Genomic DNA, 18,457 nt, shown 5'->3' with positions numbered 1-18,457 from the left:
AGTTGAGTAGATTTTGACCCAAAGAGGTTTAGGGCCTTAGTTAAGATCAAGCGACTAAATAGTGTGAGAAGTGAGACTAAAACCAATCTTCTTCTTTGACCTATGGAGACCCAGGCTTCCTTCCACCTACAAGAATTGGTTATGGAGGAGTTAGGATTATTTACTTGGCAGACAGGAGTATTTTGTCTGTCTTTATTAAATGCTTCATTAAAATCAGGTGTCCTATGATACCACTGTGGACAAGACAGAGAAAAAGTGGCTAGTTGGCTGTTATCATGGGGTAAATTCATAACTGGTTTGGTAACCAGAGCGCTGATCAGTGTTGCCTCTAAGAGAGTTTCTGGAGGCATTCCAAAGGGTTTTGTCTCAACCTTACCTTTTCAACATACATGTCTGTTTTGTATGAGATACAGACAACAGGCTGATCAAATCTTTGAGTGATACAAGACTTAGGGTAACTATGTTTTTCCTCTTTGCTTTTTTCTTTCTTTAAGCTCCAACTACTTTCCTGCTCTTCAGTCAAAAGAGTGCCATCAACCGCATGGTGATTGATGAACAGCAGAGCCCCGACATCATCCTTCCTATCCACAGCCTTCGGAATGTCCGGGCCATTGACTATGACCCACTGGACAAGCAGCTCTATTGGATTGACTCACGACAAAACATGATCCGAAAAGCACAAGAAGATGGCAGCCAGGTAATTCAGGGCTGCGTTCAAGATCCAGTTCTTCTGCCGAGTAATTGGACCAGCCAACCATCCTATTTTACTTAAGTCTTGACTCTGCTTATGTGTGTGTGTGTGTGTGTGTGTGTGTGTGTGTGTAAAACTGGAATTCTGAACCTAGCAGCTTTTTTCCCTCCTAATGATCTTTGAGTAAACAATTGTTTGATACTTCTATTGGAATGAAGATTGTGTTGCATTAAAATAACTTATGCTCATATGTTAGTATGACTGTCAGTGCCACCCATATCATTTATATAGTTTTTTTTTTTTAATTCCATTTACATGGAGTGTTGGAAACTTTGAAATCAAATAAACCCTTGGTTCTGATCTCAGCTTTGTCACTCACTAGGATTCTTACGAACTTTTTAGCTGAAAGGAATGTAAAGCACATAGCCCATTACCTGTTACATCGTGGGCACTCAATAAATAATAGTTCTATTACTAGTTAACTATTATTTAAAAGGTTCAGAGGATGGGAAACATAAAACACAGTCTCAGTAAAATTACATCTAGGATATGTTATCATTAGTCTAATGTTTTTTTGTTTTTGTTTTGGTAACTATTATTTGGTAACTGTGGGATAGGAATGAAAATATTATCAACACGTCTTATCTGTGCTTACATTCTAGTCATGATTTACATACCACTGTCCATAATTCTTTGCTTTCTTCCTGTGTCCAAGCAGTATTAGACCGGGATTACTATAAATAATTATTTGTCATTTTCCTTTTAACAGTAGTGTTAAGTTGGATTTTTAATGCATTAAAATTTAGGGAGCCTGTTAGGGAGATTAGATTACTTATTTTTTATATGTCTTGTCTGACAAAAAAGAGCAAGGAGATAGTGTATTTAGGGCTGCCGAGGATCATTTAGGGGTATAGTTGTAGCGGTATATTACAGATGCACTTTACACGGTGTAGGCCAGGACCAATAGACTGATAACTAGTTGATAGAAATTATAGCTGTTCTTATACAGCTGAGGACATAGCAAATAAATGAGATAGCCTTATTAAGGAGTGTTACCTCAGAGATGCCGAGTACATAAAATATAATTTATTCAGATAAAAGAGATGAAGAAAGCCTCTCCTTTTGCTTGGCTTTGTTTACAAAAAAAATTTTGAGGGGGGGGTAGATTTGAGGATTAGAGAAGGACATGACTGATAGATGTGGTTTGTAGCCCTGACTAATTGCTGTTGTCTCCAGAGCAGAGTTTCTCAGCTTCCGCACTGTTAACCTTTTTGGCTGGATAATTCTTTGTGTGGAGGCCTGACGTGTACGTCGTAGGATGTTTAGCAGCATCCCTGGCCTCTCCCCACGAGAAGCCAGTTACACTCTCATAGGCGTGACAATCAAAAATGTCTCCAGACATTGGCCAGTGCCCCTGGTGGAGGCGTTTGCAAATGCAGAATCGCCCCTGGTTGAACACCACTGCTTTAGGGGTATTTCTAGAGTGTGGTTCTAGCCGCAGTTGTCTCTAGTCTACAGGGACACCTGCCACCTTCTCACTCTCATTTCTGAGCAATGCACTATCAGCTTCTTAGAGCAACTAATATGGCCTCAGCTTGCTCTTCTGCTTTATGTCGTAATAACCAAAGGGAACATTTGAAATGTTCACTAAGAATGTTGCTTGAGACTTGAGAGATCCTTCTCAGGTGTGTGACCACATAAGTGTAAGTATTGTGAGTGATCTCCTCGGAGCTATCTGGCTTGGAATCTAATTTTCTGTGTGTGTTTCTTTTTCTTTCCTTAGGGCTTTACTGTGGTTGTGAGCTCAGTTCCGAATCAGAACCTGGAAATACAGCCCTATGACCTCAGCATTGATATTTATAGCCGCTACATCTATTGGACTTGCGAGGCCACCAATGTCATTAATGTAACAAGATTAGATGGGCGATCGATTGGAGTGGTGTTAAAAGGCGAGCAAGACAGACCTCGAGCCATTGTGGTAAACCCAGAAAAAGGGTATGTTACTAAGGTGGCATCTGAAACCCTCATCAGCCTTCCTTTTCAGCCCGTGTATATTCTTGCTTTCCCTGATTTTACTGTCTAGAATTTCCTTCCTTAGTCACTACTGCTTTAATCCTAATTTCTACCCATACCTCCAGGACTGTTTGAACTGTAACATCCTCCGTGAAGTTTCCATTGATCTGCCCCACCCTCAGCCAGATGTGACGTTCCCCTCTCTCAAATACCCACCGCTCTGTGTCTGTACCTCTCTAGTTATACTTAGTCCTTTCCAATTTACCTTATACTTAATTGTTTTTCAGTCTTATGTTTTCTACTAGATTTTAGGTTCTTTTATGATAAGAACTAATATGCCTTCTTTCATTTAATATAGAGCTTTGCATTTAATAAATTGTATTTACTTGAATCTGAATGAATGATAAGGAATTCAGCAGGGAAAGTAGCTTACTTCAAAGGAGTTACAGGAAAGAGATGAACTATAGAAGTTAAATATAAGAAATGATTCATATACGACTTATTTTCAGTTATGAAATGGACTAATAGAGAAGAAATTTAAAATTTTGTGTCCAGATCTCTCTGATTACTGCTATTTTCTTTTATTTATTGTATTGTATTATTCCAAAAGCATAAGGCTGCCTGTATCTAACACTTTGTTTTATTAATTCCTTAAAGTTAACTCCCTAAGAACTTCTGTGCACCCTTTGTTGCTATTATTGAAATTAATATATCCCATGACCTTCAAAAAAATATGTTCTAAAACATTTTAAAATAAGATTTAAAAATATTATTTTACTTCCTTTTGTCTTAACAGCAATATTCTCATTTTGTGTGATTTCTTACTTTGGTAAACTTATAGTTTCCTCCTTTCTCTTCAGGTATATGTATTTTACCAATCTTCAGGAAAGGTCTCCCAAAATTGAACGAGCTGCTTTAGATGGAACAGAACGGGAAGTCCTCTTTTTCAGTGGCTTAAGTAAACCAATTGCTTTAGCTCTTGATAGCAGATTGGGCAAACTCTTTTGGGCTGATTCAGATCTCCGGCGAATTGAAAGCAGTGATCTCTCAGGTACCCAAGAAATGTGTTTCCTTATTTTGATTTGAGTTATTGAGATGATTCACCAATAGCATTTGTATTTTCCTTCTATTGTATTATTTTTGTACACATTTCTTTACAGTTTTATTTACTAAGAATAGTCAGCATCAAGTTGGTTGGGAAGCATTGTTTCTTTAACCATCAACATGATTACTCCATTTTTATCTAATAACTTGCCAATTTTCTTGATTTGGGCTCCGTAAATAATATGTTTCTAATGCATCTCTTCTCCTTTTCTAATTCTTCTGCTCTACTTTGTCTTGTCTCTGGCCTGACTTCTAGCCTATGATTAGTCTCCTGCCTGCTGATTTTTCCCCCCTGAAAGTTTACACACTGTTCCTAAATTAATTTTCTGAAGCATGGTTTTTAATCATGTCACTAACTATACTAAAAAAACCCTTCAGGGTACTCTTATAACCTGAAGAAAACAAGTCTGGTTGAATGCTAAAGTTGGTATTTTCCTTTCACAAATTCATCCTCAAACTCAAATGATCTTAACATTCCTAGTGTGTTTTAACGAAATTAAATAATTTGTTTGTCTTCAGATATACTTTTTACTTTCTCATTTCTCTGTGGTCCTCTCTTTACAGTCATGTTTATTCCCCTACCCCCAATTTCTGAAGTCCAAATACTCTGTGTGGTCTCACTAGTGATCAGGGAAATGAAATTAAAATAATGCACTATTTATATATATCAGAGTTGTAAAATATGATGTTGATTATTCCCAACATTGGCCAGAATGGTAGCAAATGGCATGCTCTCATACACTTTTGTAGAAATGGAAATTGGTAGAACCTTTTTGGAGGGCCATTTGCTTTTAAATTTCTCTTTCAGATAGCTGTCTTACAGAAACACTGACCCCGTTGTACAACAGTGTTTGCTGAGCATTATTTGTAATAGTCTATCACAGAGAAATACATTCTAGTATATCAAGGGTATGAAATATTACAATCATTCAGTAAATATTACAGTCATTCAGTAGATCTGTGTGTACTGACATAGAAGGATGATTTTTAAAATTAAGTTGTATAGTAATGTTTATTAAGATTTAGTTTTATTTAAAATTTAAAACTATATTATACACACACACACACACACATATAAATACACATACACACACACACTATATTACTATATATACTGGCAAATTGCCTCCAAAAATGTATGTACTACACACACACACACACACATACAATATGTATACTATTAATAAATATATAGGTATGTATGTATGTATATTCCTTGAGAAATATGCAAACAAATAAACCGTGAGAAAGGTATGGAAGGTTAGCATATTAATATGTTAAGAGTATTTATTTCTGTATCATTTAAGTTTTATATTTTTGCATATATGTGTAACTTGTTTAAAAATTTAAGAAACTCTGGGCTTCCCTGGTGGTGCAGTGGTTGAGAATCTGCCTGCCAATGCAGGAGACACGGGTTCGAGCCCTGGTCTGGGAAGATCCCACATGCCACGGAGCAAATGGGCCCGTGAGCCACAATTACTGAGCCTGCGCGTCTGGAGCCTGTGCTCTGCAACAAGAGAGGCCGCGATAGTGAGAGGCCCACGCACCGCGATGAAGAGTGGCCCCCACTTGCCACAACTAGAGAAAGCCCTCGCACAGAAACGAAGATCCAACACAGCCATTAATAAATAAATAAAGCACACCTAGTATAGTGTAATTTAAAAAAAAAAAAAAATTTAAGAAACTCTGTCTTTTCAGGTTCAAATGCCTCCCTTCCATTATGCCTTCTTTGATTCCAAACAGTCATGCACTCACTTTGCGTGTGTGTGCACACACCTTGCAGAGTATACTCTTTCCCTTACCTGATCACCTGTATCTCTTATATCCCCTCTAATTTGTATAATAGTTATTTATATCAATGTTTTAACTCTTCCTAGTATTTAAGGTGGGTTTTCCCCCTTCTTTCCTTTTCTCTTTTTCTCTTCGTTTATGATGTTTATTTTTTGTTATAAAAGCAGCACATGTTTATTAAAGACAGTTTAGCAAATAAAAAAAGAAAATCCAAAACACTATCATTATTTATTTATTTTTAAAACATCTTTATTGGAGTATAATTGCTTTACAATGGTCTGTTAGTTTCTGCTTTATACCAAAGTGAATCAGCTATACGTATACATATATCCCCATATCTCCTCCCTCTTGTGTCTCCCTCCCACCTTCCCTATCCCACCCCTCTAGGTGGTCACAAAGCACCAAGCTGATCTCCCTGTGCTATGCAGCTGCTTCCCACTAGCTACCTGTTTTACATTTCATAGTATAAATTAGTCCATGCCACTCTCTCACTTCGTCCCAGTTTACCCTTCCCCCTCCCCATGTCCTCAAGTCCATTCTCTACGTCTGCGTCTTTATTCCTGTCCTGCCCCTAGGTTCTTCATAACCTTTTTTTTTTTTTTTGAGTCCATATTTATGTGTTACCATACAATATTTGTTTTTCTCTTTCTAACTTACTTCACTCTGAATGACAGACTTTAGGTCCATCCACCTCACTACAAATAACTCAGTTTCATTTCTTTTTATGGCTGAGTAATATTCCATTGTATATATGTGCCACATCTTCTTTATCCATTCATCTGTCGGTGGACACTTAGGTTGATTCTGTGTCCTGGCTATTGTAAATAGAACTGCAGTGAACGTTGTGGTACATGTCTCTTTTTGATTTATGGTTTTCTCAGGGTATATGCCCAGTAGTGGGATTGCTGGGTCATATGGTAGTTCTATTTTTAGTTTCTTAAGGAACCTCCATACTGTTCTCCATAGTGGCTGTATCAATTTACATTCCCACCAACAGTGCAAGAGGGTTCCCTTTCCTCCACACCGTCTCCAGCATTTATTGTTTGTAGATTTTTTTGATGATGGCCATTCTGACTGGTGTGAGGTGATACCTCATTGTAGTTTTGATTTGCATTTCTCTAATGATTAGTGATGTTGAGCATTCTTTCATATGTTTGTTGGCTGTCTGTATATCTTCTTTGGAAAAATGTCTATTTAGATTTTCTGCCCAGTTTTGGATTGGGTTGTTGTTTTTTTGATAATGAGCTGCATGAGCTGCTTGTAAACAAAACACTATCGTTATTAATGCTTCTTTTTTTGTCTATGCATGTTTTATTGTTTGTTTTTCCACCCTTAATTATGAAATGGTTCCAACATACAGAAAGTATAGAATTTCTGCCATCCAGCTTTGTCAGATCTTAGTGTTTGAACAAATAACACATAAGGGAATCCCCATAAGGTTAACAGCTGATCTTTCAGCACGAACTCTGCAAGCCAGAAGGGAGTGGCAGGACATATTTAAAGTGATGAAGGAGAAAAACCTACCACCAAGATTACTCTACCCAGCAAGGATCTCATTCAGATTTGATGGAGAAATTAAAAGCTTTACAGACAAGCAAAAGGTAAGAGGATTCAGCACCACCAAACCAGCTTTACAACAAATGCTAAAGGAACTTCTCTAGGCAGGAAACACAAGAGAAGGAAAAGACCTACAATAATAAACCGAAGACGATTAAGTAAATGGTAATAGGAACATACATATCAATAATTACCTCAGATGTAAATGGATTAAATGCTCCAACCAAAAGACATAGACTGGCTGAATGGATACAAAAACAAGACCCGTATATATGCTGTCTACAAGAGACCCACTTCAGACCTAGAGACACATACAGACTGAAAGTGAGGGGATGGAAAAAGATATTCCATGCAAATGGAAATCAAAAGAAAGCTGGAGTAGCAATTCTCATATCAGACAAAATAGACTTTAAAACAAAGACTGTTACAAGAGACAAAGAAGGACACTACATAATGATCAAGGGATCAATCCAAGAAGAAGATATAACAATTGTAAATATTTATGCACCCAACATAAGAGCACCTCAATAGACATAAGAACAAATACTAACAGCCATAAAAGGGGAACTCGACAATAACACAATCATAGTAGGGGACTTTAACACCCCACTTTCACCAATGGACACATCATCCAAAATGAAAATAAATAATGAAACACAAGCTTTAAATGATACATTAAATATGATGGACTTAATTGATATTTATAGGACATTCCATCCAAAAACAACAGAATACACATTCTTCTCAAGTGCTCATGGAACATTCTCCAGGATAGATCATATCTTGGGTCACAAATCAAGCCTTGGTAACTTTAAGAAAATTGAAATTGTATCAAGTATCTTTTCCAACCACAATGCTATGAGACTAGATATCAATTACAGGAAAAAATCTGTAAGAAATACAAACACATGGAGGCTAAACATCACACTACTTAATAACCAAGAGATCACTGAAGAAATCAAAGAGGAAATCAAAAAATACCTAGAAACAAATGACAATGAAAACACAATGATCCAAAACCTATGGGATGCAGCAAAAGCAGTCCTAAGAGGGAAGTTTATAGCAATACAATCCTACCTTAAGAAACAAGGAACATCTCAAATAAACAACCTAACCTTACACCTAAAGCAATTAGAGAAAGAAGAACAAAAAACCCCAAAGTTAGCAGAAGGAAAGAAATCATAAAGATCGGATCAGAAATAAATGAAAAAAAATGAAGGAAACGATAGCAAAGATCAATAAAACTAAAAGCTGGTTCTTTGAGAAGATAAACAAAATTGATAAACCATTAGCCAGACTTACCAAGAAAAAAAGGGAGAAGACTCAAATCAATAGAATTAGAAATGAAAAAGGAGAAGTAACAACTGACACTGCAGAAATACAAAGGATCATGAGAGATTACTACAAGCAACTATATGCCAATAAAATGGACAACCTGGAAGAAATGGATAAATGCTTAGAAATGCACAACCTTCTGAGCCTGAACCAGGAAGAAATAGAAAATATGAACAGACCAATCACAAGCACTGAAATTGAAACTGTGCTTAAAAATCTTGCAACAAACAAAAGCCCAGGACCAGATGGCTTCACAGGCGAATTCTATCAAACATTTAGAGAAGAGCTAACACCTATCCTTCTCAAACTCTTCAAAAATATAGCAGAGGGAGGAACACTCCCAAACTCATTCTACGAGGCCACCATCACCCTGATACCAAAACCAGACAAAGATGTCACAAAGAAAGAAAACTACAGGCCAATATCACGGATGAACATAGATGCAAAAATCCTTAACAAAACAGTAGCAAACAGAATCCAACAGCACATTAAAAGGATCATGCACTATGATCAAGTGGGGTTTATCCCAGGAATGCAAGGATTCTTCAATATACGCAAATCAATCAACGTGATACACCCTATTAACAAATTGAAGGAGAAAAACCATATGATCATCTCAATAGATGCAGAGAAAGCTTTCGACAAAATTCAAAACCCATTTATGATAAAAACCCTCCAGAAAGTAGGCATGAGGGAACTTTCCTCAACATAATAAAGGCCACATATGACAAACCCACAGCCAACATTGTCCTCAATGGTGAAAAACTGAAACCATTTCCACTAAGATCAGGAACAGGACAAGGTTGCCCACTCTAACCGCTATTATTCAACATAGTTTTGGAAGTTTTAGCCACAACAATCAGAGAAGAAAAAGAAATAAAAGGAATCCAAATTGGAAAAGAGGAAGTAAAGCAGTCACTATTTGCAGATGACATGATACCAAACATAGAGAATCCTAAAGATGCTACCACAAAACTACTAGAGCTAATCAATGAATTTGGTAAAGTAGCAGGATACAAAATTAATGCACAGAAATCTCTTGCATTCCTATACACTAATGCTGAAAAATCTGAAGGTGAAATTAAGAAAACACTCCCATTTACCACTGCAACAAAAAGAATAAAATACCTAGGAATAAACCTACCTAAGGAGACAAAAGACCTGTATGCAGAAAATTATAAGACACTGATGAAAGGAATTAAAGATGATACAAATAGATGGAGAGATATACCATGTTCTTTGATTGGAAGAATTAACATTGTGAAAATGACTCTACTACCCAAAGCAATCTACAGATTCAATGCAATCCCTATCAAACTACCAATGACATTTTTCACAGAACTAGAACAAAAAATTTCACAATTTGTATGGAAACACAAAAGACCCCGAATAGCCAAAGCAATCTTGAGAAAGAAAATCGGAGCTGGAGGAACCAGGCTCCCTGACTTCAGACTATACTACAGAGCTGCAGTAATCAAGACAGTATGGTACTGGCACAGAAACAGAAATATAGATCAATGGAACAGGGTAGAAAGCCCAGAGATAAACCCACGCACATATGGTCACCTTATCTTTGATAAAGGAGGCAGGCATATACAGTGGAGAAAAGACAGTCTCTTCAATAAGTGGTGCTGGGAAAACTGGACAGCTACATGTAAAAGAATGAAATTAGAACACTCCCTAACACCATACACAAAAATAAACTCAAAATGGATTAAAGACCTAAATGTATACCAGACACCATCAAACTCTTAGAGGAAAACATAGGCAGAACACTCTATGATATAAATCACAGCAAGATCCTTTTTGACCCACCTGCTAGAGAAATGGAAATAAAAACAAAAATAAACAAATGGGACCTAATGAAACTTAACAGCTTTTGCACAGCAAAGGAAACCATAAACAAGACAAAAAGACAACCCTCAGAATGGGAGAAAATATGTGCAAATGAAGCAACTGACAAAGGATTAATCTCCAAAACATACAAGCACCCCATGCAGCTCAATATCAAAAAAACAAACAACCCAATCCAAAACTGGGCAGAAGACCTAAATAGACATTTCTCCAAAGAAGATATACAGATTGCCAATAAACACATGAAAGAATGCTCAACATCATTAATCATTAGAGAAATGCAAATCAAAACTACAATGAGATACCATCTCACACCAGTCAGAATGGCCATCATCAAAAAATCTAGAAACAATAAATGCTGGAGAGGGTGTGGAGGAAAGGGAACACTCTTGCACTGTTGGTGGGAATGTAAATTGATACAGCCACCATGGAGAACAGTATGGAGGTTCCTAAAGAAACTAAAAATAGAACTACCATATGACCCAGCAATCCCACTACTGGGCATATACCCTGAGAAAACCATAATTCAAAAAGAGTTATGTACCTCAGTGTTCATTGCAGCTCTATTTACAATAGCTAGGACATGGAAGCAACCTAAGTGTCCATCGACAGACGAATGGATAAAGAAGATGTGGCACATATACACAATGGAATAGTACTCAGCGATAAAAAGGAATGAAACTGAGTTATTTATAGTGAGGTGGATGGACCTAGAGACTGTCATAGAGAGTGAAGTAAGTCAGAAAGAGAAAAACAAATACCGTATGCTAACACATATATATGGAATCTAAAAAGAAAAAGAAAAAAAATGGTCAGAAGAACCTAGGGGCAAGATAGGAATAAAGATGCTGACCTACTAGAGAATGGACTTGAGGATACAGGGAGGGGGAAGTGTAAGCTGGGACAAAGTGAGAGAGTGGCATGGACATATATACACTACCAAACATAAAATAGATAGCTAGTGGGAAGCAGCCGCATAGCACAGGGAGATCAGCTCAGTGCTTTGTGACCACCTAGAGGGGTGGGATAGGGAGGGTGGGAGGGAGGGAGATGCAAGAGGGAAGAGATATGGCGACATAGGTATATGTATAACTGATTCACTTTGTTATAAAGCAGAAACTAACACACCATTATAAAGCAATTATACTCTAATAAAGATGTTTTAAAAAAATCTTAGTGTTTGGCCATATTTGCTTTTGAACCTCCCTTCCTCCTTCTCTCTCGTGAAAAAAAAAAAAGCATTAGGGAGAATTTGAAGCCCTTGTGTATCCCTCCCCAATTCTGTTTTCCTCCCTCTTTCCTCAGAGGTAACTTTTGATGTGTTTCTTTGCCATGCATGTTTTGCTTTCTCTCTGTCTCTCTCTCTCTCTCTCTCTCTGTGTGTGTGTGTATTTTCTACCATGTAAACTCACACATACATTTAAACTTTTTTTCACTTTTTAAAATTAGTATAAATAGTCTCATGTATTCTTTTGTAGCTTGCTTTTTTCAGATATATCATGGTTTTGAGATGATCCCTTTTGATCCACAAATCTATGTCAGTTATTTTCAGTGCTAAATAGTATTTCATTGTATGATCATCCTACAGTTTCTCTATTCTGCTATCTAAACTGCTATTTCCAATTTTTTGCCATTAAAAGCAGTGCTGCGATGTATATTCTTATGTACATATTTGAGTATTTCTCTGTGGCCTAAACTTAGTAGTGGGATTGCTATGTAATGTGGTATGTATATATTCAACTTGAATATGTCTATTCAGATTGCTCTCCAAAGTGATTATATCAGTTTAGAATCTCCACCAGAAGTATATGAGTTTCTCCTCCAGTACTTGGTACTTTTAGACTTCTGAGTTTTTACCAATCCAATAGTTTTAAAGGTATATCTCATTATTAATAAAATATTCATTTCTCTATTTGAATTTGAGGTTAATTTATTGGTCATTCATGTTTCATCTGTGAATTGCAATTCGTAGTTTTAAAAGTTTTAATTAAATTAAAGTTTTAATTAAATTAAAGTTTTTAATGAAAACTTTATAACAAATTTATCTGGCAGTGTACATCTTTAGTATTTCTTCAAGATTACCGTGGCTATTGTTGACACTTTGCATTTCCATATACATTTTAGAATCAGCCTCTGAGTTTCCACCAGAAAGCAAAAACCTATTAGAATTCTGTCTGGTTTGCTTTGAATTTATAGATCAATTTAGGGAGAATTGTTATCTTTATAATATTAGTCTAGATTCTAAACCATGAACATGGTATATCCCTCATTTATTTAGAACTTTAATTTCTCTCAGTGTTTTGTAGTTTTTTCTGTGTAGAGGTCTTGCCTGTCTTTCATTGGAATTATTCCTTGGTATTTAATGCTTTTGAATGCTAGTGGTAAAGAGTAGTCTAAATATTTGATATTTCATTTTCTGGTTGTGGCTGGAATATAGAAATACAGTTTTTCCCTTCTTCCCCAGTCTGGTACATTGTGCTTGTTCCCAGGGACCTTGCTAAATTAGAATTTTCTATGTTACAAAATCATTTGTCTACAAATGAGGAGAGTTTTATTTTTTTCTTTTCCAGTCCTTTTTCTTTGTTGCCTTATTACACTGACTGGGACCCCCCAGTACAATATTGAATAAAATAATAGAATCCTTAGATTTTTTTTTGTTTCATTTTGTTTTTGTTTTTCATGATTTGGGGGAAGCATTAAATACGTCTTGATTAGGTTTTATGTTTGCTAAGGTTTTTCTGTAGATAACTTTTAAAAAGCAGATTAAGAAAATTCTCTTCTGTTCTTAGTTTGCTAGAATAAATCAAACTTGGTATGATACATTATCCCTTTTATATATTGCTGGATTTGATTTGCTAATGTTTTGTTTAAGATTTTTACATCTGTGTTCCTGGGAAAGATTACCCCATAATTTTCCTTTCTTATAATGTACTTTTTGGCATCTTGCCATCAAGGTTACATTGGCCTCATAAAAAAAAATGTTTCCTTTTTTTACATTTTCTGAAAAAGATTAGTATAATGTTGGTAGGTTTTTTTTTCCCCTCTTCCTTATATATTCACAGATAATCATATACTTTTTTCATGGGATATCTTTCTACTTAGTATTTTTAGCCTCCTACAGAGCTTTTATACTGGACTGCGTTTAGTATATGCTTAGATTGTTGAATAAATGTGTCTTTTCATTGCTGATCTAGAGTTTTATAACTGCCATCAGAGTAAATCAGTAGATCTGGGATCCTCCAGCAACACTGTTGACCTCTTATTTTCCCCAGTTGTCCAATTGAGGCCATCCTTCCACTACCACCAACTAATCTTTTTTTAATCACTCTTAGTGTTACAATTTTAAATTTAATTTTAATTTTCATCAAAATAATACATGTAGATATAGAAATCAAATGGTTCTAATTGGCCTACAAAAACCAAGTCTACTGCTCTACTCCTTCCTCCTCTCAGTTCCTACTCTGAGAGGCATCTCTGATAGTTTAAAATAACTTGTTTAAAACTGCTGCTTCATGGTTTTTAATTTTTAGATACCACAATTTGACTTCTTTTAATGGAAGAAAATGATTTTGCTGTCTTAAACCATATATCCCTCACATACCTATATGAACTCTCCTCCCATCCTCCCAGCTTAGTTATATCATAATTTTTAAGTTCATAATTATTTGTTATTTATGGCTATGAAGATATTACCATCAGCTACATTTCCTTCTGTAGCTTTTTTTCTCTCTGAAATTAATCTTATCTAATGTAAATATTGTTTCAGTATATGCAGATGCATCAAGCAATCCATCTTTTTTTCTTTTTAACTGAAGACGTACGTACCTCCTGAATTTCTTTGTCATCTTGCTCCAGTCTGGATTTGCTTGCTTTCTACGCCAACTTTCTTTCACCGTTATCCTTGGAATGTACTTGCCAGTCTCCTTGGTGCTGAACCTGCTGTTTCCCAGATTCCGTTTCTTTCGTTAATTCCTTTTTCGTGATAGATCACGTCCTCTATTAGCTTCTTGAAAGGAGATTCATAGTAGGCTAAAATTCTTGATCTGTTGTCTGTCTGTTCTCCAACTTGTAAATTTTATATCACTTTTCTACTCTTCTGTCCCATTTGTCCTTATGGGTTTATGCCTTCATTTTTTACCATCGTTTTAGTAGATTTTTAAGAGGGAGCTTAAATAGACTTGTGTTTAACCCACCATGAATCTGAATGTTGACTTAGGCGGTGCCTTCTCATCCGTAATATCTCCCCACTTTTCTCCATTTATTAAAACTTAGCTTTATGCTTGCCTCTTTCCTGGAACTTTCCCTGATATTTCCAAAGTATTAAGCTAATGTCTTTCTTTGATCAAACACTTAGGACCAGGGAAAAGTTCTATAGATATTTGAAGGATGCTTAGGGGGAAGAGAGAAAGAATTAATGTATTTTATTCTTTTTGAATGAGGGAGAAGCTATGGGGGTGGGCAGTGGGGCACAGATTTCAGCACACTATGTGAAAGAACTTTCTCCTAGTTCAGCAGTAGAATAGGCTGCCTCTTCAGAGTCTGGATGGCTCTGTGTCTGGGGTGTTGTAGAAATCTTATTTTGAGGTGAAGCTTGAACCAGGTAACCTTTGAGTCCTTTTTCCTGTGTTCTGAGTGGCCCGGTAGGTGAGGGTGGTGTTCTTCACAGATGCCTTGGGTGTGCTCGGCAGGTGGGGGAAGCCGAGAACACAGAGCTCTCGGCCCAGCACCACTGCTTCATCCAGAGAAGTACTGTTTTTGTGTGTTATACATGTTAGAAAGTTTGATAAGACTTAATTTGAAAGATGGACTGTGCTTTAAAAAATTTTTGAAAACGACTCAAGTTCTTTTCTACATTTCTATGAACTTAGTATCTACTATGTATTGGACGCTTATTTGCTCTTGATTGCACTTGGATGTCTAGTCTGTTACCTGTTTTCTGGTATGTATATATCTTTTCTTCTCAGAATGATTTTTAAGTTTTCTTGTAGAGAGCTTATCATATTTTCCTTTTCAGTACTTTAAAAATCTAACTGGTTTTCAGTAAATAGCTGTTGAATGTATGACTTGACCCACATGCATCATTTCTGTTGAATGTTCTCCTTTCCAAGGTGCCAACCGGATAGTATTAGAAGACTCCAACATTCTGCAGCCTGTGGGACTAACTGTGTTTGAAAACTGGCTATATTGGATTGATAAGCAGCAGCAGATGATTGAAAAAATTGACATGACAGGTAGAGAGGGTAGAACCAAAGTCCAGGCTCGAATTGCCCAGCTTAGTGACATTCATGCTGTAAAGGAGCTGAATCTTCAGGAATATAGTAAGTGTTGGTGGTGTACTGCTAATCGCAAGATTCATGTTTGTTGTAAGAAATGATATAAAATTAAGATGTTGTTTTGTGTCTTCTTATTTATCTTTAAGATTTTCATACACTATTAGTTTTGCCTTTTTTTTTTTTTTTAACTCTTCATGTTTTTAAAGCCTTATATTCACCTGGTAACTTTTTCATATGAAATACCTTTTCCTCATGAAGCAGGAGTGGGGGAAAGGAATGGTATTGCTCATTTTCAAAAATTTCCCCAGGTATAGCAAGGACTCTGCTTGTCATGTTTTTTCTTTCTCTGCTTCAGCCCTTTTAAGAATATTGGTATACAGCATATATTTCTTTTGTTCCATGTACATCCCCATGGTTTCAACAAAAGCAAAAGTTACATTTATATAATGATGACTATAGTTATCATGGAAATAAACCTATTCTTAAGCAAAAGCAAAACAAACTAAAAATTAGTGTGTAAACTTAGAAAAGACTGTGTTTAATAAGAGCTTGTTTTTTCCCCTCTTGGGTAAGTTTTTCAATTCTAGCTTAGAAAAGTGGCCATAAATTATTTTTTTATCTTACTGAAAACTTTTGAAAATGACTAGTCATCTTGGCCTAGTTAACGTGTGTTTATGTAATACTATTAACTCTTGTTAATATGTGTCTGTCATCAAATGTGCCTTCCTAGCAATCACTACTATAGGTCTTATACAGTATATCAGGAACACAAATGTTATATGGAGGACTAATGAGAGAAGTATTGAAACTCCTTAACTTCTTGGCACAATGCTTCAGAAATGAATTGGAGTATGAAAGGAGGGAAGAGGAATGAGAGTACCGTAGCTTGTTCAAGTCTTCATTGTGTTGTCACTGTTCATGAACTTAGAAGTTAAGTTAGGAGGTATTTGAGATTTAGAAAGTTAGAATTGTTGTCATCCTATGTTATGACATATAATTCATGCTGAATATTTAACAGAAATAAGGTAGAGATGATATAATGGCTAGGTTATTTATTCAGTTGAGATGAACATTTTATTGCAGAAAAATCTCAGTGAAGGTTTTTAGAATTTCAGGGGAAATATCTTTAAAATTTAACATTTAAATATGGGTTTATATTTAGAAAAACTTTTTTTTTTTCAAATTTCTAATAACAAAGAAAATGGGATTGCTGTTTATGAAAAGTGTCATGAATTAAAAGGTTGAGAAACTGCTATATAGGTTGTACATCCTAATACAAGGACTGGGGTGTCTGCTTTGTGTGATACTACACATATGTGTAGTATCACACATCTGCTCATTTGTACAGAGCTGGCTCCCTCAATCTCATCAACACACACTGAAGCAGGATTGATGTGTTACTGAGAAAAGAGTCACATAATAAATGGGTGGCTACTGGGATGACACCTGTCAAGTTGCTTTTGACACGAGCTAAGTAGCAAAGTCAAAACAATGATTTCATTAAATACAACTTATGAGACAGACTTTGAAATGTGCCTGACAGTGTATTTATTTAATTTAACCCAAATATGAGGAAATTAAACATTTGTAACATTGCAAGTTCTTTTGCAGTTGACCAAGCAAATAATTTTGATTGTCTCTGGGTGGTTAGATTCACATGAACTTGTTTTTTCTTCTAATAACTCTAATTTTCAGCAGGTTCCTCATTGGAGTATACTTTTTGAGTGAAATCATCTTATCTCTCAGAAAGGTAGAATTTCGGAGTTAAAAATCTTTAGAAGAGTTTTTATATTTTAAAGAGAATAATATCCAAGTTTCAGCATTCTCCCTAGCAATTTTTTTAGTTTGAATAATCAGATTTTCTTATTCACAAAAATTAACATGAGCTGTACCGTTACCTTACTTTAAATAGTGTAAAATATTTTATGTATAAATATGTAAAGACAGTGGTTAGATATAAGTATTTTGTGTTTTAAATTGTTATCCTCCTTGTAGATTGTGTAGGGATGGGGTGAGAAATTATATTGTGTGGAAATAAAATTCAAAGGGATTTTACATTTGGTTTTGTTGGTAACTCAAAAATAATTGATTTTGGCTGGGCTGTTCTTCCTTCTTCCTCCCTCCCTTCCTTTTCTTTTTCCGTTCTTTCTTTTTCTTTCCTTTCTTTTTTCTCCTCTCTTCTCTGCTCTTCTTCTCTTCTCTCTTCTCTCTTCTCTTTGCAGGACAGCACCCTTGTACTCAGGATAATGGTGGCTGTTCACATATTTGTCTTGTAAAGGGAGATGGTACTACAAGGTGCTCCTGCCCCATGCACTTGGTTCTGCTTCAAGATGAGCTACTATGTGGAGGTAAATATGTTATTATTTTTTTCTGAAAGTCTAAATGCCAATCATGTTCCAAAACTTAGTCTAGCATTCTTTGATTTGACAGTGAGTGAAATTGCTTTCTCCTAACTTGATTGCTCACTTATATTTCATTTTCTGCACTATACTAGGCTTTTGGATTATTCTAAGAGTGAATTCATCATGACAAGTGATAGGTGTAACCCAACCCTGGGACTAAGGCAAAAGGGGAAACTCATAACTGTGAATGAGTCTATTTCCTAATAAAAAAAGTAGCTTTTCCCACCCCAAAGGGTAACAAGGCGAATTAATTCTGCCTCCTATAGTCTCCATCCACTGAATCCTAGATTCTATCCGTTTATATTGTCATTGCTGGGAGTGTGTCCAGTGAAAAGAATACTCTTTTGTTCAGTTCTATCAGCAGTTCCCTGTTGTTTCTCTTACTTACCTAGCCAAAAAAAAAAAAAAAAAAATTTTTTTTTTAAAGATATCACTGA

General features: G+C 35.9%; 1 protein-coding gene across 4 annotated transcripts in view; it reads left to right on the top strand.

Annotated features, from left to right (window-relative positions):
• The window catches only part of LRP6 (LDL receptor related protein 6), a 187,346-nt gene that overhangs the window by 148,269 nt on the left and 20,620 nt on the right, over positions 1-18,457 (top strand). For all 4 annotated transcript variants that reach the window (XR_005021566.1, XM_036866848.1, XM_036866847.1 and 1 more), the window contains 5 exons: positions 495-697; positions 2,475-2,686; positions 3,565-3,755; positions 15,454-15,663; positions 17,841-17,966. Coding sequence is in view for 3 of the 4 variants with exons in the window: in XM_036866848.1 (XP_036722743.1) it covers positions 495-697; positions 2,475-2,686; positions 3,565-3,755; positions 15,454-15,663; positions 17,841-17,966 (942 nt within the window). In the remaining variant the exon portion in view is untranslated. The remainder of the gene's footprint in view (positions 1-494; positions 698-2,474; positions 2,687-3,564; positions 3,756-15,453; positions 15,664-17,840; positions 17,967-18,457) is intronic.

The sequence above is a fragment of the Balaenoptera musculus genome, chromosome 10 (genome assembly GCF_009873245.2).
Source record: "Balaenoptera musculus isolate JJ_BM4_2016_0621 chromosome 10, mBalMus1.pri.v3, whole genome shotgun sequence".
NCBI lineage: Eukaryota > Metazoa > Chordata > Mammalia > Artiodactyla > Balaenopteridae > Balaenoptera > Balaenoptera musculus.
This window is presented reverse-complemented; position numbering and strand designations above follow the sequence as displayed.